The sequence below is a fragment of the Periophthalmus magnuspinnatus genome, chromosome 21, assembly GCF_009829125.3.
Source record: "Periophthalmus magnuspinnatus isolate fPerMag1 chromosome 21, fPerMag1.2.pri, whole genome shotgun sequence".
NCBI lineage: Eukaryota > Metazoa > Chordata > Actinopteri > Gobiiformes > Gobiidae > Periophthalmus > Periophthalmus magnuspinnatus.
In genome coordinates, this window is record NC_047146.1 from 18049212 (window position 1) to 18076814 (window position 27603).

The 27603-nt window shown below is 36.9% G+C and overlaps 1 protein-coding gene across 1 annotated transcript; it reads right to left on the reverse strand.

The window, feature by feature from the left end:
• Positions 1–272: 272 nt before the first annotated feature.
• Positions 273–18817, reverse strand: LOC117389375 (macrophage receptor MARCO). The gene is made up of 14 exons (XM_033987042.2): positions 18703–18817; positions 13378–13476; positions 11283–11437; positions 8584–8701; positions 7923–7949; positions 6892–6954; positions 6149–6175; positions 4892–4960; positions 4141–4176; positions 3979–4050; positions 3356–3382; positions 2288–2335; positions 1209–1373; positions 273–992 (listed from the first exon to the last, which is right to left on the reverse strand). The coding sequence occupies exons 1-14, from the start codon at positions 18803–18805 to the stop codon at positions 862–864; spliced, it is 1140 nt and encodes a 379-aa protein (XP_033842933.1). The 5' UTR covers positions 18806–18817; the 3' UTR covers positions 273–861.
• Positions 18818–27603: the final 8786 nt, after the last annotated feature.

The window sequence follows — 27603 nt, forward strand, 5'->3', positions numbered from 1 at the left end:
TAAAATGTCCAGAAAAAAGAAAAAAATGAGACAAATATTGTAAAATGTATCTCCCAGCTTGGTTGAGTGAATGGGTTTGCTGGGTAGCGGTAGTTTGAGTCGCAATTATCAAATCACAAAGACTGTCAATCTGCCTCTATGGGGTTTTATTCTGTGTAGTTTACACCTCTACAAACTGAAATACATGGGATTCTTGATTTAGTTTAACAGCTGAGATTTCAGTCTTCTCTCAAATGATGATGCTACGATGCATAATTAAAAATGTGCAATATGAGATGAATATAGATTTTTTTATTTTTATTTTTTTTAATACAAATCTAATACACATGAAGATTGCACAGATATTTGATCTAAGTGTATTAAAGTTACGTAACTTTCGTCTCCATGGAGATGTTACTGTTTTGCCTGGAATTTTACACAGTATGGCAGCTTATCTATTTCTGTAGACACAACTTGGTGATGCGACCAGGCAAAATGATAGGTTAGATCTGTGGAGAGGTGCTCATTGTAAGAATGCCTGTCATTTTTGAAGCAGCAAAAATATCTGTGATTGAATAAATGCAAGATAGATAAATTTAATGCCATACTGTGGAAATTTCCTATTTAAAAATATGGAGAAAAAGAGCAAGCAGACCTCTACCAGAAAAGTTACATAGTGTATCTTTAAGGATTTACTTAATAGTTTTTAGTGATCGGAGTGGAGGGGTAGTGAACATTAGGAAGGAAGGATGCTGAGGATAGAGTTAGAGACATAGTGGAAGAAAGTGGATGGAAAAGGTCATTATAGTCATCTAGAGTGATCCTGAGGAGAGGGTCAAATGGAAGCAGCCGTTTTGCTGTGAAGACCCCTAAAATGGAATTTCAGACACACTGGACTCCTGCGTCCTCAGAATGATCGCAGTTGTTGTTGCCTATTCCGGCGTGTGGACAGGCAAAAATATCCGTCTCCTGTCCTGTGCAGCGCAACTCATCCAGCCAGATCTTCCCAGAACCTGTAGAAAGGGAAGAGGAATGTGAACTTATTTTAACAACACACCATTGAAGACCTTTTTAAAGAAATGTTTACTTTTAAAAGCTAACAAGACTAGAAGGGTCTTGTCCCTGCCGAAATTAAAACACCTAGTTAAATGCACCAATACACCATCAGGAGTGAACTATGTAAAATCATGTTTCATCATCAGAACCAAACACAGAGCCCATGTGATTACCTCCTGAAGCAGCGTAGTTCGTCAGCGCACTTTGATAGCCCAGCATTTTACAGATGACCCTTGCGTCTAGATTGTCGAAGCTATCGTCGCAGACTGTCCCCCACACGCCACTATACAGCACCTCCACGCGGCCCCGTGATGGCCCCGGCACGAGACGCACAGTCTCTGCACACACACACATGAAGTCACAACAACATGCCAACAAACAGCATTTCTTAAGTGTTTGGATTTTTGGTGGGAGCAGGAGACCTTACACATCAATGTATAAGAGTGTGTTGGATGAATAAGAGCAACTCAACAAACTTAAAATGAGAAAAAAATCCCACACACCATCAATCCTTTGAAAAGTAAATTCTGTGTGAAGAAGGCCAAGCAAATGTTGCTCTTAATAAATTCTCTTTTGCCATGTGCAGGAGAAACTATTAAATCTATTAAAATTAGTTCACTTGTTAAAACATTTCTAGTTGGTGCATAATACAACTTCAAGAATGTTCCGCAGTCTATGCTAAAACAATCAGAACGAGTCTATTGACCCTGCAGTGGCTTTAGAGCGTTGAATCTCGGCACCTTCAGCTGTTCAGAAGAGGACAGCCTCAGAATGCTCGCCTGATCAGCCAGACCCTTCTACATTCTGTTCAAGAAGGTTCTGGGATCGAACCGTTAGGACCTCAAACTTCTGTCCTAACTTGAGACTGTCCAACCACAACTACTGATTTGCATCACATGTCTCTCAAATGTGGAAGATTTTCCCTACAAAATTCTTGTAACATTTAGAAAAAAATATAAAACTTCTTTTACTTGTGACATATATCAGTTTAGTGTTTTGTTCTGTGCTGTTTCTTAGTCCTCTGGATAATTTTTTCCCCTTTTTTACACGTGTGCCACCATGTTTGTTTTGACACAAATTAACCATGTGTCTGTCAATCATGCCGTCTGAAACCAAGGAGAGAGACACGGCTCCAAACTCACTCGTCTTTGTAAGGTTTTGTCAGAGGGTGTGGTTCTGGTTGACTGCGTTTTCCAATAGTGTGGTGGTGTTGTTGTTACGTATGAGCTACAAACCAAATAGTTTTACTCACGCGCCTGAGCTGCTTGGCTACCCTTCTCTCCAGGTGAACCGGCTGGACCTGCACAAAGACAAATCTATTACCTCCAGTGATACTCTCAGTCTTACACACCTGTGAGCCAGTGCCACAGATGAACTTAAGTTTCTTAGGTCCTAAACTGCAAGAATAATAAAATTTTGGGAAGTTAGTGTATTATTTCTGCCACAAAGCTGATATGTAAATGAGGGCATTCAGCGAGTGCTAAAATTGGCGTGCTCTGCTCCTTTGGGCTGTTGAATTGTTGTACAAATTAATGTTTGCCCTATTTCCGTACATTCTCTTATAGCATCTGAATTAAGGAGCATCTGACGGAAACTCATAAAAACCTTTAACAGCAGGCTAACCAGCGTTATCCTTTTCACTTTCATTTCTTAGTCCTCAATTTTTGCTCATGTTGGCAAAAACATCCCTTTTTACATATCATTCAAAAGTGAGCAAAACTGCGCTGCGTCTTCTTTAGCGTGTTTGTGAGAAACTGCTTGCTAACCTTAACGTGGAGAGCTGTTTATCACATGAATTGATAAATGAGGCCCTCAGTAAAGTAAAATTAATCTGTGGGAATTTTGTAGAATAATATATAAAGTTCCAGGGCTGTAGTCGCCTAAAGAAATTGTTGGTTGACTAAAGACGTGTCCTGCCGAGTAAAAAGGGGGCGTGGCAAAAGCTCTCAAAATGATTTTGTATCTCTGTGTATGTGACCCCAACTGCACGCGCAAGACTACACCTGCAGGGGGAGTTCATACAAAAACTACTCTTTGTTCAGAAAATGTGTCAATTAATTCAATTTTTGGTCAAATAAGACTCCACTGAACAATTCTTTGACTAAACTAAAAAAGGAACTACAGCTTTATACAGGTAGAACATTGCACTTTTGCAGATGGAAACTAAATGAATACTAAAAGTCAAACAGACAACACCATAAAACAAAAAAAAAAAAAAAAAAAAAAAAAAAAAAAAAAAAACTGTCCAATAATATAACCACATCTAGAGTGTATATAAAGTTTTAAAAGACATTAATAAATGACGTTGTGAAGTGTTCACCTGGCTCTCCTTTAGGACCAGCGACACCTAAAGAAACAAATACAAAAAACTTCTTAAAATAATTTGACAGATTTTAATAATAATAATAATAAATTGTAGTCTTACAATACATTATTAAACATCATAATCAATAGTATGATTTAGTTAGTTGTTTAAAATTGACTAATGTGACGTGTTAGTCCTGTTGGAATGTTGCTACCTCATCAAAAACATACCTGGACTTGTGTTTTGTTTCATTCACACGTTTGAGTAATCCTGAATTAATCTGTTATACATCTTCAAAACTCAAAATGCTCTGTTCCACCTTGTGATGTCATGAAGCGATAGTTTTCAAGTTAACAGCTCCTTTGCATTTTAGTTCAGTAGAGACTGGCAATTCCAGGGCTGAAAGTATCAAAATGATTCTAGCAAAGGTGTATGGAGTTTATAGACACACTGGAGCACTTCCTGTATTACCACATGACATCACAATGTGGATCAGAGTGTTTTCAGTTTGAGAGAAGAACTTGGGCCCTTTATTACAATCTCTTTAATTTATTTCTGTTATTAGCATGTTTAGCTTAAATCTCTTGATGTCTTAAATGAACATGTTATTTCATTATCTCACACAGTAAATGTATTACCTTGTGGTCCAGGTGGGCCTGTCTCTCCAGTGTCACCTTTCTCTCCCTTTGGTCCAGGATCCCCAGGATGTCCTTAATACACCACAACAGAAAACATTAGCATACTGAACGTAACTAAATATATACGACAGAACAAAACATGTATGACAAATGTCCACGCACCATCTTCACCTGGCCACCCTGAGGCTCCCATGGGGCCTGCAGTCAAAGCACAGGGAAAAGTGATTACATAAATAGAATTTTGGCCACACATCCAACAAGCTTTTTCAGTTCTGGTGGAGCTTCAGTAAAGTTGTTAGTTGTTGTTGTTGTTATTGTTATTATTATTATTATTATTATTATTATTATTATTATTATTATTATTATTATTATTATTATTATTATTATTATTATTGTTGATGTTTCATTCACACATGTTTAGCACAAAAATCCTGGATATTTAGTCTGAGTTTTTCTCAGAGAGAAGAGAGATGTCATGTAGTAATACAGGAAGTGCTCCACAGTGTTTTTAAACTACATACACCTTCACTACAATCATTGGTATAAGGGTAATATAAGGTTAAAGTAGCACTAAACACCTAAACTCCTCCCACAACTACATTTCAAATAGAGCTGCCAAACCGGGCAGTGCTTGAGGACTAAAGGACAGAGTGAGGAGGGGGGTCTGGTCTAACAGGTATCCTTTTTTTTTTTTTTTTTTAACGAGAAAGCTGCTACAAGCTACGAGATTGACTTAGTTTGCACCAAAGTGGCCAAAAGTGACTAAGAATAATAGATAATGCTATTAAAACACCATATACACAGTTTTTAAAAAGAGTATGTAGTGTTTAGTTCAATTTTAACAAATCTAGACTAAATACCATAAAGCCACATTCAAATAAAACCCAAGAGCCCATGAAAACATCAAGATTACCCATTGGACCCATCTCTCCAGGCTCTCCCTTTGCTCCTGGTCCCTGTTTACCAGGAGGACCTGCAGGGCCTAAAACATGAAACACATTGAACAAAAAACATGTTAATAAATCATATGATCAAAACTGTCTTAAATGCAAGACCAGCAGATAACAATTTGTGTGTCCCAGCTGACTCAGGCCATTCAACAGGAACAGAAAGTAGTTTATAATTTACATTTCTAGGATATTTTCAAACTGAACTTCATAATGTTGTGTTTTACAGAAGTGAAATCTCTGGGCGTTGTTTAGTTTTGTTCTTAAATATGGAGTTTCAAATAGCTTGTCAGCGTAGAATAGCCAGAAATTGCAAGTTTGTTAACCTTAAAATAACATGACTTGAGGTCTTAATAATAGAAATAATTAAAAAAAAAAAAAAAAAAAACTTCCTCAGTAAGTTACAGTAAACGTGGGGAAAGTAATGCTACCTAGTTCCTATTTAAACCTCCTTGTGTGGAAGCATATTCAGACTTGCATGACCGACACCTACTACTCAACTGTTAGTTTGGATTGTTTTTTAAACCAAACCTTATGTCCAAACTAACAGTTCAGTAACAAGGCTTTGTTTCAGATTATACATGATTGTTGACATAAAGTTTTGTTGCCATAGACCATGGGTGTCCAAACTTTTTTCATTAAGGGCCATATCTTGAAACATAAATTTTAGTTCTGTATTACTATACGATGTGATGTTATTGAGATCAAGAGGTAGAATTACTAGTTGCCGTAAAATTGATTTAGTTTTACATCTGGCTTTAGTTTATATTAAAAAACATTTTCAAGTTTCAAGTGCAGTCCTGCATTTTTGGGTCCTCTCTCTCCCTTGAATACATGGAGTTAAATAATAATACAGCTAATAATATTGTATTAATAATGTGTAATGTTATGTTGATTGTACATATTTTGGTCAAATGATATATGTGTACTTGACTTGTTTTTTTTAGGTGCCATATGTGAAAAGTTCAGACCGCATGCTCAAAATAAACACAGAAACAAGACTAACTCACTGTTTAGTAATACCTAAACATTTCTATAAAATAGTATTACAAATAGCGTGAGAAGCTAATCTTTGCATTTGCTAATCTTGTTTTGCCATAGCTGATTATAAAAACAGTATGCCACTCATATTATGGAGACTTAGCTATACGCAAACGCCACTAAGGTGCTTTACATTTCACATACAGAATACATATTAGCCTGCAGTGTTAATGGCAGCTCACCGGTTGGTCCTTGGGGTCCAGGTGACCCTGCAACAACAAAACAGAATTCATTATAGCTTTTCACCTCCAATGGTAATTGACCCTCTGGCACTCTGGGTTTTCTGATCTGTTAAACAGGCTCTGTGCTTCAAAGCTAATGCTAACTTTTATTATATCATAAAATAAAATATGAAATAAACAACAAATACAAATTTTAAGCAAAGTCTGCTTGATTGTTTTTACATATAAATTATCTTAGTTTCATCATGCCTCTAAAATAGCATTAGCATTAGCATTGAAACAAACACAAACCACAACCTCATTTTCTTAGATTTTAGCATCATTCTTTGAGTATTTATTGATTTTTCACATGACTCAGCAAAAACCTTTTTGAGATTTAATATGACAGGAGGCGGTGATGCTAACAGTGAGCTAGCCACATGCTGTTGTGCACAGAGCCAATTGGAGAAGGAAGTTGCTTGTTACAATTGTGTAAGAGCCATTATTCAAACATTACACAATACACAGTTTTAGATGTAGTAATATCCTACTTGAGAATCTGATAGTGTCAGAGGTGAACTTTTTAAAATCAGACTTGGATTTTTCAAATCATTTTACTTATAGTCTGAATATTATACCTGTAAACAAAAACGTTCAACGTACTATTGTATGCAGATATAACTTTGCATTCACTTTGTTGCAAACTAAATTGATTTATAGCAGTTTAATGCAATTATTAATATACAAAATACTTTTTTCCTCACCTGGTACACCAGTCTGTCCTTGTTCTCCTTTTGTTCCGATAGATCCAACATCACCTTTGTCACCTGCACACATAACGTAGCAACGCACTGTATTTGTTGTCTGTCAAATGTTAAGAATAGTTTTGACTTATTGTGGGTTGTTTAGCTAGTGTATTTAAGTTGTTTACATATATTTTTACAGTTTTTGTTTTGTCACTAGCACCTATCTACCATTTGACTAGAACTGCACTTAAAGATGCACTGTGTAACTTTTCTGGTGAAGGGCCCTGCTTTTTATTATTATTATTATTATTATTACTCTTATCACCATAGAGACAGCAGTTAAAAGCAGTTAACTCCACCAGGCCAAATTACCAGTCAGATCTCACTCACAAAATGCAGTAGGATTACAGCTTTAATTGCAGTTTTCACAGTTTAGCTAAAAATAAATTGTGATATCACATCACAAAGCATTATGGGATACTCCCTTAGCCAAACATTCAGGTTTTACAGAGTGTCTAAATGCAGAATGCCACGTGCCAGTTTCTGTAAAGCGGATTATTGAAGAAATGCAAGATAGATTTTAATGCCGTGCTGTGGAACATTAAAAACAGCACGCTGACCCTCGGTGAAAAGGTGGTCATAATTTAAGTTAATCTGAGGAGTGATCGGCTGCCGAGCTTTGACCTATCGGGGCCGCGAGTGAGATAGAGCCGTCTGCGGGAAATGTCAGAGCTCCTCATCCATCAGCTGGTCTCATCAGAGGAGGACGAAAGGAGGACAGGAACCATCATTACAGCCATCATCTGAGCACGCGCCCCGAAACGTAATGCTACTACACTGGCACACTCACCTTGTTTACATGCTGTCCATTCTGACAGACACATTCTTTTTTTGTTTTAGTGTAGTTTCAATCAACAAAAATGTCATGTTGGTCCAAATCCTACATACATTTGTCAATCATCATCAATCATCACAAAAAAGTAATAGTTATAGTTAGTTATAGTAACCACCTATAATTGGTATCGTAAAGAATGTTTGACACAACTGACCTTTGAGTCCTGGGGGGCCTGGGGGTCCTGCATTCACACAAACATTAGTAAAAAAAAAAGTTATACAGTAAGTCACATATTTCAAGACAAACATATTTTAAGAAAAACAGCAGCAGCAGAATGGAATTTAGAACAGCAATAGCAGTGGTAGTAGTAGTAATAGTAATAATAGAAGTAGTAGTAGTTGTTGTAGTTGTAGTAGTAGTACCTGGAGTGAGGCTGAGTTCACCAAGGCATGCCGCATGAGTCGCAGCAGCAGTAGTAGCAGTAGTAGCAGCATTAATAGTAGTAGTAGCACTAATAGTAGTAGTAGTAGTAGCATTAATAGTAGTACTAGAAGCAGTATTAGTAGTACCTGGAGTGAGGATGACGGCGCTGAGGCACAAGTCCAGTCTTTGTGCACTGGAATTTAACAGTAATAGCAGCAGTAGCAGTAGTAGTAGTAGTAGTAGTAGTAGTAGTAGTAGTAGTAGTAGTAGTAGTAGTAGTAGTAGTAGTAGTAACAATAGTAGCAGTTGCAGTAACAGTAGTAGTGGTATTAGTAGTACGTGAAGTGACGCTGATGGTGCAAGTCCAGTCCCTGTGCACTGAAGTGTAACAGCAGCAGCAGCAGCAGTAGTTGCAATAATAGTAGTAGTAGTAGTAGCAGTATTAGTGGTACCTCCATGGAGGCTGGCGGCGCTGAGACGTGATTCCAGTCTCTGTGAAGTGAAGTTTAACTGGACCAGGTCAGTCTGAAGTCTGTGGATCTGACCCTCGGCTCCACACTGACTCTCCACCTGCACACATCACCACTGTTAGGACTACACACAGACTTTTACAAAATACAAATTCCCAGCATTCTCATTATTCGCCATGACTGGTTTAGTCTGAGTTTTGTTTATCAGGGTTAAAAAACGAACATGCTAGCAGTGCACCAGCTTTACTTCCTGGTTTGCAGACAATATAACGCTTTACAATATGACACAAATGACACACAGTGGACTTGTTTTGACCCTAAAAGCTGCTTTTACAATATACAGTGAGTACGGAAAGTATTCAGACCCCCTTAAATTTTTCACTCTTTGTTGCAGCCATTTGCTAAAATCATTTAAGTTCTTTTTTTTTTTTCATTAATGCACACACAGGACCCCATATTGACTGAGAACACAAAATTCTTGAATTGTTTGCAGAATTATTAAAAAAGAAAAACTGAAATAACACACGGCCATAAGTATTCAGACCCTTTACTGTGACCCTCATATATTTAACTCGGGTGCTGTCCATTTCTTCTGATCATCCTTGAGATGGTTCTACACCTTCATTAGAGTCCAGCTGTGTTTGATTTTACTGATTGGACTTGATTATGAAGGCCACTCACCTGTCTATATAAGACCTTACAGCTCACAGTGCAGGTCAGAGGAAATGAGAATCATGAGGTCAAAGGAACTGCCTGAAGAGCTCAGAGACAGAATTGTGGCAAGGCACAGATCTGGCAAAGGTTACAAAAAACAATTCTGCTGCACTTAAGGTTCCTAAGAGCACAGTGGCCTCCATAATCCTTAAATGGAAAATGTTTGGGATGACCACAACCCTTCCTAGAGCCAAACTCAGCAATCGGGTGAGAAGGGCCTTGGTGAGAGAGGTAAAAAAGAACCCAAAGAACCCATCACTGTGGCTGAGCTCCAGAGATGCAGTCAGGAGATGGGAGAAAGATCTAGAAAGTCAACTATCACTGCTCCACCAGTCGGGGCAGAGTGGCCCGACAGAAGCCTCTCCTCAGTGCAAGACACATGAAAGCCCACATGGAGTTTACCTGGTTTCAGCTGGAGGGATGGGACGACTGGTTGCAATCGAAGGAAAGATGAATGTGGCCAAGTGGTGGTAAAAACTTGCATGAAGGGTGCTTCTACTAAATACTGAACAAAGGGTCTAGTAAAGGGAGTACTTATGGCCGTGTGATATTTCAGTTTTTCTATTTTAATAATGCTGCAAAAATTCCAACAATTTTGTGTTTCTCTGTCAATATGGGGTGCTGTGTGTACATTAATGAGGTAAAAAATGAACTTAAATTATTTAGCAAATGGCTGCAATATAATAAAGAGTGAAAAAATTAAGAGGTTCTGAATACTTTCTGTACCAACTGGATATGTACTGGTGCAAATTTTACTTAATTGCATGAGAAAAAAGACAAGTACAGCCCATTCAAAGCTGGGGTACCAGATTTACAAACCATGAAAGGGGAAAGTATGTATTCAGATCTATCTATGTTGTTCCTAACTCTCACAAACCCTATAGCACACCACTAATATTCACATGCATGGTTTACTGGCTACTAGCACAGCTTCAGAACAGTTTTTCCAGACAGAAAAGTGAAGAACAGTGGAGCATCTTTGGACAGCTGATCAGCTTTGATCCCCAAAAGCGTCATATAGTAATGACTCACACGGCTCTTTCTTATGTGTGCGATAGATAAAATGTGTTCAAATTTGATGGATAGAAGAGTTAGGTTAGGCTTGAGCTTTACTGAGGACCGATTACAAGGCCCATATAAGGTGTTTTTTCTGAACATTTTTGAAATACTTAAATATACATATATAATACCAGGAAGCAACATATGTACAATTTAAAAGACAATATCCATTTGAACAAACATAGTAACCAGTCTCATCCATTATCCCAGTTTAGTCCTGACTTGGTTTGGCCCTTTTCTTGTCCTGGTTTAGTCATGATCTTTGGCCTTTAAAGTTTTTGTCTCAGTTTACACCTAATATTGATGTGATGTGTGCAAGTGTGAATGTGGTCTTAAACAGATAAAACTGACACGAAAGTGCATAATAACAAATATAACCAAATTATACGATTTTTGGTGCCAGTTAATTTTATAATTTTACTTCCTGGTTGGACACAGGCAGCAAATATGACATAGTTGTTTACATTATGTTGCTAGGTAACAGTTATGGAATCAAGGACTAAAACATGTCTAAAGTACACAATAGTAATGATTAGACTAACTAAATATAAATATAAGATATATAAATACATGATGACACCTTTGTTTTATAAAAATGTATATTTTAATTGTTAGAAAAATATCTTCCATGTGTGTAAATTGTTCCTGTATTTTGTACTTTTCTTTTCAGCTTTTTCTTCATAAATTGTCACTTAACTTATGTAAAACTGTGATAAATATTGACCACTGGTACTATCCCACCAAATGATATAATAATTAGTAAAAACATGAAAAGCTGTCATACACACTTTAAATAGTGTTCCAAGTTATCTGATGTTAAATAGCAAGAATAAATTGTCCAAATATATGCCAGAATAATGATGTATAATTCTACCCTATAAACTTGAGTGTGGTTGCAGTGTCCGTACCTGGTTCTTGAGTGTTTTCAGTTGTCCCCTCAGACTCTGAGTCTCCTGGCTGGTGTTCTGGATTAAACTCTGGAAGTCTGCTGGACTGCCTGACAGCTGAGCGGACGTCTGGCTGGACAAATCAGATTTGGACCCTGACGACTCCAATGTGAAAACTGAAAGATATATTGAGGAAGTTGTTAAGAACAACACTATTTTGGCCAACGCAGTGCATGTTCATGTGGTTTCATGTGATAACACAGAGCATGACCTGAAAACTGCTCCAGACCACTATGGTGTCCTGGAAAAATATCCTTTCTATCTTTTTGAATTTTTCAAGCCCTCCACATGAGTTTTGCGAGTTTTGCAAGACCCATGTGGGTTCCAAACCACACCCGAGTTGGTATAAACCTGGTGTAAGACTTCTGGTAGCAGGCACACCACCTGCATGACGCCATGGACTTAAACACAAACTTTGGATCTACACAGAAACAGGTCTGTGTACCTGTTTGGTCCAGGAGTAGTCCAAGATACTTTTTCTACCATTCTACAAGGTGATGGAAAAGTTTTACGCCATTCAGGCAAAGTAATAAGAAAGTAATAACATTTACCGCAGGCGGCCTGCCCTCTTCCAGACCAAGTTAAGAAGTATGTGAAGAGGCAAGCCTGCTCTGTGAAATAATGCATGATTTTCAAGATTTTATTTAGCACAGTACAAATATCTATCATAAAATAAATGCTTGAAGACAGTGGGTCTTTAAGCCAAATGGAATAAGTTTTAGAATGACGACCTTGATAGTGTGTTGCCAATCAGTGCCTCTATCCGATCAACAATATCATCAAATGATAAAAAGTGCAGACAAAGGGGATGAAGTGCCTGACTGAAACAAGGATGATCTAAACAATTCACTGAATGTACCAACTCAGCTTAAATAAATCAACAGTCAAATAGTCAGTTACATTGGTTATGACTAGTTATTTCTGATAGTTCAAGGCGAAGTTGTGGTTAGATATGAACCCTGTCATCTCAGGCATACCCTCACATACTGTCTACTTGTGTCATTTTGCACAGTTTAGCTGGGAGTCTTTGACAGAAGTTCATATTTTCCTTCTATGACCACTGCTGGGGCACATAACCAAGATGTGAGAAGACAACAGGGCAGAGTACACATCCCTGAGGGTTACCCAAGCATCTGAGGAAGAAGAGGAGGCTTTTTATGAAAGATATAAGCAACATTTTTTGAATTTTCAGCAAAGAAATGTCAGTTAGTTTTTCTATTTCAAAACATGAAAACATTATACTGTATTTGAGGTTTACAACAAGTATCATTTGTGGTGAAGTTATCCGTTTCCAAAGTCTCCTTGATTTTTCATATTTTGTGTTATTCTGCCATTTATCCTTATTTGTCATTGAAAAAGGCATTATTTTCCATTTAATTTTGCCTCCTCCAGTTGCCTCAAAAGGTTGTATTCATGTTGCAGATGATGATTTCAGATTGTGTGCCAGGGCCTATATAACTCCACAGAAGAGTCACTGTTTTTGGAAGAAATATCAAAATGTATGATCCATGAACCTGGCTCCACAAACTTGCCATATTAATCTTATGTCTCAGAGCCCTTTCACACATAACAATCACATCTTTGGGGTTGAATAATGATGCTACTTACTGAGCTATTGTGAAAAAATAATTAAACTTTTGTTTATTTGTATGGACAGAGATGATGTTCAACTTTGTGCTAGCTTTTTATTTTCATGTGGATAGGTATTAGATATTAACCTTAAACCAGGTCAACAAATCAAAAGTGAATTCTGGAGGTTCTGAGCTTTCACATGAGACTGTACTTGTACGTGTCCTCTATCTGTAGGTTAAGACTCTGGACACACAGGTTAAACTCAATTTTAAAGGGTCCATGTTACACCATTTTCTGATCTATGCTGTCTAATGTTGTTTCCTCATCACAAATAAATACCTGGAGTTTTGTTTTGTTTCATTCACAGATGTTTAACACACCAATCTTGCATATTTAGGCTATGTTCTTTTTAAAATGTTCTTTACAACCTTTTAGAGGGTCCGTATACTAAGTCAAGCAAGTAGAGATTAATCAATATACCCACCTTTATAGAGGAGGAAGATATTTAGAGGTGTCTGTAGAATGAGGTAAACCACGATTACAGTCAAACACCATGGTCTCCTCTGAGGGGCCCTCTTCAGATCTGAAATACGATAACAGTCATCACATCAGACAGGGCCACTCTGAAAGAATACTCCTGCTCTGAGCACATAGGGCTGTCAGCTGTCAATCAAACATCAGCCCGAAGGAGAGGAGGCGGGGCTAAAATCAGGACTTCCACGTGACAAGACCAAAACGGACATACTCATTTTTAAAGGAGCTGTATGTAAGATTTTTTTTTACCCATCTGTGTTCCCAGGTATGAAGTAAACATGTTCCAGTCAAATATAGTATGTCATGATAAATATCGTGATGCTGATTTATTCTGAATTACAAAAACATTGTATATAATGTCTCTCATTTCTGTTGATCCAGGTGGTTTTAAACCTAAAAGGCCTCTCTCTGATCTGAATGGTCACTACCTAAACTCCAGCACCTGCAGTCAGTTATAAACCAGTGCTAGTGCAGCCTCTGCAGCTCAGTGAGTGAATTCTGGAGATTCTGAGCTTTCACATGAGACTGTACTTGTACGTGTCCTCTATCTGCAGGTTAAGGCTCTGGACACACAGGTTCAGTTGAGATTGTAATACCTTTCTAACAACGGTGAGTGTGCAGGTTACATACAGTTCCTCTAACCTTACAAAATGCATTTTCTTTTTTTCTTTTTTTTTTCTACTCAAATTCCTGTGTCACTGTCTGAGCTGGTGAAATATGGCAACTGCGTTCACCAATGGGGCTATTTAATCTAAACTTCATAATTTAGTTTAATAATTTAGGATCAAGTAATCAGATTACTTTGCCCAGAATGTTCCACATATTTCATTAATTCACTTACAGATGTTTTATTGCTTTATTGCTTGAAAAACATGGATTCTTACTGTGCAGACCAGGGACATGCACAGAGACTGTGAGGGACAGGTGCTCAACCATAAAGAGGCTATTTCCCATATTGCTTAAAATGAACTTATCCACAGGTTTTTAAAGCAAACAAGTATGGTTTCGCTTCTTTAGAGATGACTGTGCACCTGCTGAGGTTTAGCAGCAAAGCTTTGTGCATAGGTGCATATATGAGCTCAGGGACCAATAAGAATGTCACAAAAAAACACAGACAGAACAAAAAAGGAACATCTGAGGGGGGTCTAATTTGGGGTGTTTAAGGTGAAGAAATCCTGTATTTTTTTTTTTTTATCAGTCTGATACAGAACATTGGGATATAGGTCCATTGCTGTAGTTCACTTCTGTCTAAGATTCAAAACATCCAATTGTTGGCCTGCTTTTATGTCATACATGTCATTAAGTTAGATTTTAGAAATACTGTTCTCTTGTGACAAACTCGTGTGTCAGTGGCTCTGTGTGGAGCATCAGCCTTCTGTTCCCTCCCTGTGTTCTGCTCCTGCTCTCGCAGTCCAGTGTGATGTTGCTGTTATGAAGCACCACCAGAAAAGTTACATAGTGCATCTTTAATCAATACAATTTTACTTGAATGTCTATATATATATATATATATATATATATATATATATATATATATATATATATATATATATATGTGTGTGTGTATATATATATATATATATATATGTATATATATGTATGTATGTATATATATGTATGTATGTATATATATATATATATATATGTATATATGTATGTATGTATATATATATGTATATATGTATGTATATATATATGTATGTATATATATGTATGTATATATATATATATATATATATATATATATATATATATATATATATATGTATATATATATATATATATATATATATATATATATATATATATATATATATATATATATATATATATATATATATATATATATATATATATATATATATATATATATATTTATATATATATATATATATATATATATATATATTTATATATATATATATATATATATATATATATATATATATATATATATATATATATATATATATATATATATATATATATATATATATATATATATTTATATATATATATATATTTATATATTTATATATCATGCTGAAATTTTCTCCACTGCTACATGAATTTCATTTTGTATAGAGCAATGTCGCCCCCCTCTGGTTACTGCATGTCAGAGCCAATTCTCCTTCTATATCAAATGAAGAGCAAAAAATGAATCTATGAAAATTATTTTTTAATTATATTATATGTGTAATTTTTACTCACAAATGTTTTATTCTTATTTGAAGTCTGCTGAAGTTGCCTTTTAAAAGGTTTTTAGACACCACGACTATATTCCAGGAGTAATATGTTGTATGTCAAAAAAAAAGATGACATTAACCATCTGGCTTCCCTGTGGACATTGTTTTGGTTTAGTTCATGATAATGACACCAAATTATGTGACCAGGCGCATTTCTTGTCGAAGTTTCTTGTTCCCTTGTTCTTTTACTACTGCACAAGAACACTGTTTTGTTTTTTTTTAAATCACACTTGGGACCCTAAGGACATAAATGTTCACTTACAAAACATCTGTAAAATCATCATAGATTAATATTTTTCATACTTTTATCAACTAAATCCAATGATCTATCCCTGCTCTAATATCTTCTGAAAAAAAAAAAATCATACAACTTTTAAACTTAAATGCTGGTTTGAAAACTTGTATTTCACATGTAGAGTAAAAAGGCTTTTAAAATTGAGATATTTTCCAGAAAACTGAAGCAAGGGTATATTAGGGTAGTGTCTGTGTAATCCCTCAGACGTCCAGGTATGATCCATAGTAAAAGAAAAATTCAATTCTGTAAACTGGACAAAAGGTTTTAGAGTGAAGACATTTCACTGCTCATCCAAGCCACGTCTTCAGTTGTGGTCAGATTATGGTGGACACTGCTTTATATCTGTGTGAAGAGAGGAGCATTGTGCCTCTGCTGAGAAGGTGATTGGCTGCAGCCTTCCATCTATACAGGACCTGTACGTCTCCAGGACTCGGGGGCGAGCAGGCCGTATAGCAGCTAACACCTCTCACCCTGGACATGGACTATTTGAGCCACTTCCCTCTGGCAGGAGGCTACGGTCCATTGGGACCAGAACCTTTCGCCATAAGAACAGTTTCTTCCCCTCTGCTGTTTGTCTCATGAACACTTTATAATATCTGCACTAAACTGGACACTTTATAACACCGGTCACTTTAATAAGCCACTTTGCACTGTTGTTCTGATGCTGCTGTTGTATATATTTTTCTCCCTTTAAGTATTTCACTTGATTTTTTTTTTGAGCATATATTTTTAACTTTGTGCATGCCCTTATTTGTATTTGTATTTATTCAGTGTGTTTATGTTGCACTTTTTCACCGAAGCAAGTTCCTAGTTTGTGAACTGTGTTCAGACTATGGCAATAAAAGTCTTCTGATTCTGAACTACACTAAAACTAACACACCTGCTGCTTACACTTTTTGTTTGTTTGTCAGGTAGGTCTATTGAACTACACTAAGTGTGACCTGTATTATATTAGAGTGTTTTTTTTTTTTTTGTTTCTGTGTAGCATCAATTTAAAATCAGTTCTGAGACGTCCTTCCTATTGATTATAATAGAGCCTTGTGAAAACTCTGCAAAATGACCTTTATTTTTAAACTTTCAACTTTCAACTTTCAGCAACTTTCAGGGGCTTTTTTTTTTTTTTTTTTTTTTTTTTGTCTGTTTGTTAGTTTTAGTTTTTTCGTAAACAAGTGAAATTTGTCAATTTTGGTATTCTTCACTGAATTCAGCCTTTTTTCTTCTGTATATACAAAAAAAACATGAATTTCTTGTCCCCCACATACATTGATAAAATAAAAAAAAAGTTGGAACTGACAAAAAATGATAATTGACAAATTTCACACGGTTCATCAAAAATGTGTTCTATTGTCCTTTCAAATATATTAAAAATAAAGGTACATTTCTAGAGTAATATTTGCTTTCCTGATTTCCTCTGTTACAAAGTCTCTGGATGGAGAAGCTAAACAAGCCAAAAACTTTAAGTCTCAAGACTTTCTCTTTTATTGTTTAGAACAGGAGCGTCAAACACATTTTCACCGAGAGCTACATCAACAAAATGGCTGCTCTCAAAGGGCCAGATGTAAAATAAATCTAATTACTTTTTTAACTTGTTAATTAACTGTTTCTGTATTTATTACTTACTCAAGTTCCAAATATTACAGATGCATTTGCCTAGATGTAAAAATATGGCTGTGTAACTGCGTATCTCCTGATAAAATGACATTTTAAGACCATCATACATTTTAATTTACTCTGTCAACGGCCACATAAAATGATGTGGAGGGCTACGCTTGACACATGTGGTTTAGAAGATCTGAGGTGTTGGATGAAACTCGTTTCACTCATTGTGGATGACAATGGCCCAGTCTCATGGAACTTCCAGACCTTCAATGAAAGCTTGTGTTTGTGCAGGCTAGTTGTGGAGGACTTCTGTAGTTTTCAATCAAAAGTGATTTTAACTGATGCTACACAAAAACTAAAAATGCCACAAACTTCAAATTTTAAACAAAGTTGAAGCTTCCTAGTTCACATATAGTGTATACCGGTAATTATAACCTGGCTTCAGTTTTTTTGATATCTCAATTTTATAGGCAATTTTACATGTGAATATTACTATATTTATGGGCAGGGCAGGGGCAGATCTTTTATAAGCTCTGTCCTTACAGGCTGTGACTTTTTTAAAGGGAAGCCTGGCTTAAATGACATGAACATTTGTGTTTCTTGAATTGCTCCTTCAGATATTTCATTTTTCTCATTTGTGTGTTTGTCCTTAGAAAATACATTATTTTTGACATTATTTAATGTTTTGTCCTCTTTACATTAACCACACATTATAAATCTGATGTTACATCCATACACTTACTCTTTAAGTTACTCTTTCTTAAGTGGCAGATTCCCCAAATACGTTTTACTCTTACTGAATCTGGAATAACCACTTTGTACTTTTACTTAATATTATTGTGAAATAACTTCAGTCTTACTTGCGCACAAATTTGGCTACTTCCCAAAAACACAATCTTGAAAAACAGAGCATGAGTTTATCACTTCATTATAGTTTTATATGATCTGGTAATTGGTTCTATCCTGTGTTTTATTTTTTTTTACTCTTAAAAAAAGCAAAAATGCTAACACAGAATTCTGATCTTCCTCCAGCTCTATGTCAAACTATAGACAGATTTTTTACAATATTTTGATGTCACTTCAACCCAACCTATTTACTAATGTTGAAATGTCTTTTGCAGTGTGCTGTACTCACCCTCATGATCAAAGCTGTAGAGCTCAGAGCGGCTGAGGGACATCCCAAACAGGGGGTTGTTTTGTGTGTGGGACATTTCGTCTGAGTCCACGAGGTTGTCCATGTGTCACTCTGCAATGTCTGTCACTGCCAGTGTCTTATATGAAGAGACGGAGGGTGAGAGGGAGGGTGAGAGGAAGGGGAAGGAGGGGGGGTGAGGGTGAGAGGGAGAGTAAGAGGGAGAGGAAGGGGAAGAGGGAGGGGAAGAGGGAGGAGGGGAGGAGAGAGAAGGAGGAGGGAGAGGGGAGTGTCCGGGGTTGCACCATGAACCTGTTTGTTGTTTCGTCTGTCAGGCAAGGCAAGTTTATTTGTATAGCACAATTCATACACAAAGTAATTCAAAGTGCTTTATAGAATAAGAAGGACATTAAAATCACACAAATCAAAACATAAATAATCACAAATAATCATCATAAAATTAACATTAAAACAGAAGAGTGCAGAATAAAAACTTTTCAGTCATATGCACATCTAAACAGAACTGTTCTGAGCCTGGATTTAAACATTGTCAAAGTAGAGGCCTGTCTCACATCTTCAGGAAGACACACACAACACACTCACTATACACACAACACACTCACTATACACAGAGCCGGCCCTAGCCTTTAGGGCAGTGGTCTCCAACCACCGGGCCGGGGACCGGTACGGGTCTGCATGCATTTGCTACCGGGCTGCACAACGCGCTCATGACGCGCTAATAAACTTGTCCGTAGATATATAATAAAAATCCTGATAGGAAATCGCCACAGAAATCTATTTGATGTAGTGGAAACTATATTATCTGCTCTTGTCCTCCACGATGATGTATCACGTTTAACACATCAGACTCGTCGCACAAAAGTAGAGCCACAAGCGAGTGAAAATGAGCCAAAACAAGTGTCTTTGGAGAGCTTTTAAACAAAGGGGAGAAGGCCAAAAGAGGAGCCAGAAGAGGAGACTATGACCTCCAAGAAAAAGAAAGATCAATTTAACAGACAATACCAGGAGTCCTACTTAAAATATGGGTTTGTCGCTACAGGTGACTCTTACGCTCAGAGTCCGCTCTGCGTAATATGCGGGAAAAGCAAATGAGGCAATGAAACCTTCAAAACTGCTTTGGCACATGGAGACTAAGCACCTGGGATTAAAAGATAAGATTTAGAGATTTTTGAAAGAAACATATGTGAGCAAGAAGGAAAGAAGAAACAAGTGCAGGGCTCCCATTGATGCAGCGGTTTGGTGAGTTGTATTTTTTATGCACTTAACTTATTTTTGCCATATTTATCTGCCACGTGTAGAAGGCTGGTCCGTAAAAATAAAACCTACATTATTCCGGTCCGTGGGGCAAACAAGGTTGGGGACCCCTGCTTTAGGGGGCCCTAAGCTGAGTTTGCCCTCGGGGGCCCTCGCCACTTCAGTGACACATATTCATATTTGACAACATCATCACAGCCACCTATAAAAAGACTGCAAATTCTAAAGGCTCACAACAGCAATAACCACAAGTATAACAGTATAAAAACATGTAAGGAAGGGGAGTCTGCAAAAAAAAAAAAAAAAATGTTCTTGGTTTCTGGTGCATTTTAATACGACGGAGTATAACGGTCAGTTAAATAAAATAAATTATGCGGGTGCTACGAGAATAAAGTCATAGCATTTCGACATTAAAGATGTAATTTTACGAGAATAAAGTCGACGCTTGAACATGTCGTAATTTTATGAGAATAAAGTCATAGTACTACGAGAATAAAGTCATAGTACTACGAGAATAAAGTCGCAATCTTACGAAAATAAAGTTGTAATATTATGAGAATAAAGTTGTAATTTTATGAGAATATAGGCTGCTGTGTGTGAATGAGTGACCAGTGTGTTATATGCGTTATGGAGAATTTGGAGCATTTTGTTCAGATAAACTTTCAATTGTTTACGCACGATGAAATACTGTGTCTTTTAGCCCACCATCACCACACTATCATCAGTCTAAGTATTTTGAAGGGACACTGCAATCATTTGAGTTTGTTTAGTTGGAGGAATCATACAGATTTGGAAGAAATTGCTATATCTGAACAATTCTTCATAATGCACTAGTCACTCATTCACCCACAGCAGCCTATATTCTCATAAAATTACGACTTTATTCTCATAATATTACGATTTTATTCTTGTAGTACTATGACTTTATTCTCGTAAAATTGCGTCTTTAATGTCGAAATGCTACGACTTTATTCTCGTAGCGCCTGCATAATTTATTTTATTTAACTGACCCTTATACTCCGTCGTATTTGAATGTTCCAGTTGACTAAAGTGGGCTTACATTTATCAGTTATTTATGTCATAAAATGCAGAATTGGATAGTGTAGCCAAACAATGTATTTAAGCAAGAGTAAACGTACTTCAAAATCATATCACTCAAGAAGTACAAAGTAGTGACCCAAGTTAAGAGATACATAAGAGAAACGGCCTGGACATAACATCAGATTTATAATGAAACTGAACATTAAAAAAGAGAGGATTTTAGGATCACATTATTTTTATGTTTATTGTCAGGCTTTGGATGCTGTGATTTCACGTAAATGTGCATATGAAAGAGTAGAGATGCACAGATACCGATACCAGTATCGGGTGCCAGTACTCGTACTCGTCAATGGGCTGCCGATACCAAGAGCCGATACCAGTGTAGCTGTGCTGCCTCTTGTTTCATGCTCACAGCTCATCTCTCAGCTGAGCAGTGAGCTCTGAGCAGAGCACTGACCCTTCGAGGTACTCCTCAAAGTGTGGTTTCAAGCTTCCAGTCGAGAGTGTGTCCTCCTCAGTGTAGCCGCCATCTTGCTGAAGTGGGACAGGCCTAAACCAGGGACCGCACTTCCACCGCTGTCTTTGAGCGTACGATACGCACATTACGTACGTTATTTTTAATGATTTATTATTTAATAGAAGAAAAGTCAAGATGTCGTCATCACAGCCGTTTCTTTTTGTTTAGATCGAATATCAATAGGCAAATATAAGTTTCAAGGTGATTTTTTTCTCAATTTTCTCAATCTTGTGAAAATGCAAGAGACAGAGGTAACAATGTAATTTTGACATTCATAGTCTATAAACCAGAGAACACTGATTAGTTGTACATATAGTGGGATATTGCAGATTAACGATTCAGTATTTTGGCCAGTGGCTACACCACTTTAATAACAGTAGAGGGCACTGTTTCCCTTCTATGCCGTACCAGTTCTTTTCATATTATTATTGTATAAGTTTTTTTCTAGCAGTGCAGCGCTACATCAAACTAGGATCTTGACTTAATAACATGAAGGTAAATGACACGTGTCCACGAGGGGCGCAGACCTATGGAATGTACTGGAACACATGAAGATTTTGTGCACGTCTCAGGACTCTCTTCTGTCCTTTCTGGAGAGTCCGTTGCTTCATTGTTCACATTACCTGTGTGGATCATTAAACCTTCTGACTTTATGTTTCAGTCTCTTGGTTTTTGACGCTTACAACAGAAACGAACATTCTTATATTATTCTTATTGCAATAATAATTTTTAATGATAATAATGTCTCTTATTGTGTAGCAATAACTGCACATTTCTTTATTCCATGTAACTCCCCTCCGTTTTAATCATCAAACACACGGCCTGTACTTATCTTTATTCAGATTTAACAGTTTCATGTCGCTCTGTTGTAGATGAGGTAAAGCAGTACAAACATTTGAATGTGTATTGCGCAGCGGACTCCATTTTCTTCTCTTTTTTGTGTAGTTGCGGTGCATGATGGGATATAGAAGTGTGTGAAGTGTGCACGGATGCACGCTTCGGCCACGTCCGATCTCCATGGAAATGGTGGAAAGGGGAGGGCAGGTTTGTGGGAACATTCAGTAGGGTGGGTTGAAATGGGACAGCCCTTGTCGCACCGGAAATTACGTAACTGCCCTTCGACGCACACTTCCAATCGTGATCCTAAGGCCAGCTTGGCGAATTGGGACACGGCCTTAGTTTGTAAAAGACCAATTCAAATGTCCCTCTGCTGCCTCAGTGCGCCTGAGGGGAGGGGTCCTTCACATCGGTGTAAACACGTAGCTGTCCACACCACTGCCTGACTCAAAAATGTAGGCAGCACACATCCAGCTACTGGAAATAAAACACATCTAATCGTTCAAGAGGGATACTTAAAGTTGTATAAACACCCGAGCTGTTTAGTTTTCAGAAAAAACAACAACTTTCCAATAATTATTTTCAATATAAATGTATGGGCTCTTGGGGGCCCTCTGGTCGCCTCAGGGCCCTAAGCAGCTGCTTAGTCTGTTTATAAGCTGGGCCGGCCCAGAGTATACACACAACCCACTCACTATACACACAACCCACTCACTGTAGACACAACCCACTCACTATATACACAACACACTCACTATATACACAACACACTCACTATACACACAACACACTCACTATAGACACAACACACTCACTATAGACACAACACACTCAGTATACACACAACACACTCAGTATACACACAACACACTCAGTATACACACAACACACTCACTATACAAACAACACACTCACTATAGACACAACAAACTCACTATATACACAACACACTCACTATAGACACAACACACTCACTATAGACACAACAAACTCACTATATACACAACACACTCACTATACACACAACACACTCACTACACACAGCACAACACACTCAGTATATGTCTGAGTGATCCCTCTGTCGTCCAGGTCTATTCCACAGCAAAAGCCGAAATGTATTATTATTATTTTTTTAAATTAAATTTAAGTCAACTGGACAAACTGTTGTAAGAGTGAAGAAACATCTCAAACAGGTTCAAACCTGTTCTTTAGCTGTGGATATGACTGAAAGGTTTTTATTCTGCACTTTTCTCCTTTAATGTTAATTTTATGAAGATTATTTGTGATTATTTATGTTTTGTTTAGTTTGTATTGCTATTTTAATGTCTTTATTATTCTGTAAAGCATTTTGAATTACTTTGTGTACAAATTGTGCTACACAAATTGTTGCCTTTCTTTGCCTAATATTTTAAAATGGCCTTTCCCATTTAATTAAGAGGGATACACCAATCACTTACTGTATCTGCAGTCCAGAGAAAAACGCTGGATTGACTCAGCCGGTATCCTGTATTATTTAGTTATATTTATTTAATAAGTCTCATATTATTTGAATTTTTGTTTACACAAAGTTGTTCTGTAGATAATTGAGAGATAAATAACAGTTTAACACATTTGGATGAGTTTTGTCTTAATTTATTAAAATTTTAATTAATACATTTTCAGTTTTCAGTCTCTGCTCTTGTATCGGCTGATATCAGTATTGGCAGATATTTAAAGCCATAGAGGTAAAATAAGTATTGAAACTGAAAAAGCTGGATCAGTGCATCACTATTATCTTGATACAAAACAAATTATTCAAGTTTAACAATAATTTACCTAAAATGCATCATTCACTGTAAAAAACACTTATAGAAATGTATATGTGTAATATGTAATATGTAATATATTTATTTAATATCTCATACTCACCCGCGCGTGTGGTCTCATTCTTTTCTACGCTGGGGATCTCTACCAGAGGCCTTGGAGCTTGAGGGTTCTGTGCAGTATCTTTGCTGTTCCTAGTACTGCAGTTTTCTGGACTGAGATGCCTGATGTTTTTCCTGGGATCTGCTGTAGCCACTCCTCCAGTTTGGGGATCACTGCCCCGAGTGGTCCTATGACCACGGGCACCACTGGGGGATGGTTCAAATCCCGCTCTCGACATAAACATCATCAGTTGAGCGGTCAGATCCACTGGTTGGAGCTCAAAATGCTCTGTTTCACCTTGTGATGTCATGAAGCGGTAGTTTTCCAGTTAACAGCTACCATTTACCTTTTGTTCAGTAAAGATTAGAAATTCCAGAGCTGAAATGATCCAAATGATTCTAGCGAAGGTGTATGGAGTTTAAAAACACAGTGGAGCACTTCCTGTGTCACCACATGACATCACAAGGTGGAACAGAGGGTTTTCTGTTTGAGAGAATAACCCAGCCTAAATATGCAGGGTTTGTGTGTTAAACATGTGTGAATGAAATAAAACACAACTCCAGGTCTGTTTGTGATGAGGACTCTTTTTTTTTTTTAAGAGTGTGTGTGGTCAGTTGCATAAGTCCCTCTTACACTCTGCTTCCCTCTGCTGCTTTTTTCCACCTCAGCTGCCCAGGACTTCCTTCCTCCACCACACTGCACAATGATCTAATTTAGTGGCTCAGTACTACCGCCAAATTTGATCTTAAAGAATAAGCATAAATGCAAAAAAAAACTTCAACGAAGGACACTTCTGTGTTTACCAAGATATGTATTTGTGTCGGGGCTAATGCTAATTTTGGAGTGTAACAAATGTATTTATTTATTTAAGTAATGCCACTGAAATAATCTACACCAAAACATACAATTGTCCTCGTTATGCTAGATTTAATATTCTAGTAGAGGCATTAGCTTTGACACACAGTGATGCCGAAAATGGTTGCATCAACGCATACACGACACTGCTGACTCCAATGTGTATCACCGATTAAGAAAATAAAATTGGAGAACGAAGTACGTCACAGAGGGCGTATTCCGGTGCAGGTGAAAGGGGGGTAGATCAGTAAAATAGAGACTTGTAAATAAGTGATTAAAGATTGCTCAAACATGCACGAATCACTCCAAATACAGTTTTAAATATAAAGATGTTAACTATGTTTTATAGAAATTAGTCTAACCTTCCATATGCACTTTAAGTCAAGACTGTCTAGAGTTTTCAGTTTGTTTCTTTGTCATCCTGATTGTTTGATTTTACACAGGGCTCTGATCTCCACAGCAAATAATCTCTGTACAGTCAATAAAGCCCCTTCAGCCTCTCACAGAAAGGGGGCATTGTTGACTTGTTGGTGCACATGAACACTGAATTTATCCATGGGGCTTCTTCAGTTCTGACACGGTTCCAGTAATCAAAACAAAGAAAACTATAGGGTTTTAAATGGATTTAAAGTGTATACGACAGGTTAGACTACTCATTTCATTAAAACACTCTCAACATAATTATATTTAAGATTTTACTTAAATGTTGCTTAGTTTTTTTCTAGTTTGGTTGTTTGTTTTCACTTCCTGGCAGGACACAGGCTGCAGATGTCACATATTAAGAGGTTATTGTAGTTCGGTTACCTAGCAACCATAATGTAAACAACAAAAGTCGGTCAATGTTTTCCCTGCTCGTAAATTGTCCCTACATTTTGGATGGAGTTTTCCGTGTTGATAACATAGGTAGAGGGATTGTGATTTTTTTTTTTTACCCACAAACTGCCACTTAACTGATGTAAAACTATGACAAATATTTAGAGCAGGAACGATCCCACGGAACCATAATTAGAAAGCATGAAAAGCTGCTGTATGAGCTTTAACTATAACGGATACGCCTTGCTATGAACAACTAGGGTGTGTTTGTTTCCGTGTAGTTAGCTCTTCTCTTCAGACACATTAGATACAAGGCAGTGACTTCTCAGAACCTCCACAAAACTGAAGAAGCCTCTTGGGTGAATGGAAAAACGCAGCTTTCATTTGCTATAGAACCTACCTGGACAACTGAGGGATTACAGATCTTAAACGTTTTACGCAAATCATCCTACATTTTTCAAATTTTAGGGGTAGATTAAAACATAATAATCATTCTGAAACCCATGAATCCACGATGACTGGTGCTGACACAGACTTGTTGTGGTTGGCACTTCCAGTTGCTATGGAGCTTCAGTCATTTAAATGGAGAAGTAGAGAAAAGTTTGACACCTAAAATATGAAAAAAGTAGGATGATTTGCGTGACACGTTCAACATCTGTTATCTGTCAGTTTTCCAGCGAAATCAGGGCTAAAGTAGAACTAAAAGAGGGTTAAACCAGGTTAAACAAGGACAAAACCAAAACTAAACCAGATATAAACCAGGACTAAATCAGGATTAAACCAGGACTAAGACAAGGCAAAACCATGACTTAACCAGAACTACACCAAAACTAAACCAGGACTAAACAATGGCTGGGACTAAACCAGGACTAAACTAGGACTAAACCAAGACTAAGACAAGACTAAACCAGGACTAAACCAGGGAGAAACAAGGGTTAACTCCTGACTAAACTAGGACTAACCCGGCACAAAATCAGAACTAAACCAGGATTAAACTGGGACTAAACCAGGACTAAACCAGGACTAAATCAGGACTAAACCAGGACTAAACCGGGTCAATGATTCATGTATATATCTGGACAAACCAGAAGAATCCAGGATCCAGTTTATTTCAAACAAGATACATTTTGCTGCAGTTTTACAAATTTTATAGTATTTGTCAATAAAATAAATGCATGCATTTTTACTTTTTAAAATCATTCTTATTATTATTATTATTATTATTATTATTATTATTATTATTATTATTGATTATTGATTATTTGTTTTACTTTTTTATGCAACAGCATTTTCTGATCATCACTGGTGCCAATATTTGCTCTACTGCACATAGGCCTGTTTACATTGTTATTTATTTAAAAACCTCTCAAACTCCATGTCCTTATCATAACCCTCCACATGTGTCCGTGTGTTTACATTGGTTCCTCTTTCATTTTTTATTCCTCAGTGAGAGGAATTAGAAACAGGAAATCAAAAGTATGTTTTGTTTTATAAACAACTGCTACTTTTAAACTTGTTTCCATCTCAATATTATTCTATATTTTTTTTAGTACATAATTTCTTTAGAATCGTTTTTATTTTTATTTTTTTTTAAAGGATTTTATATATAGTTTTCATTACCATCTTACAGTATAGAAAATGTAACGTTGTGTGTGGTCACT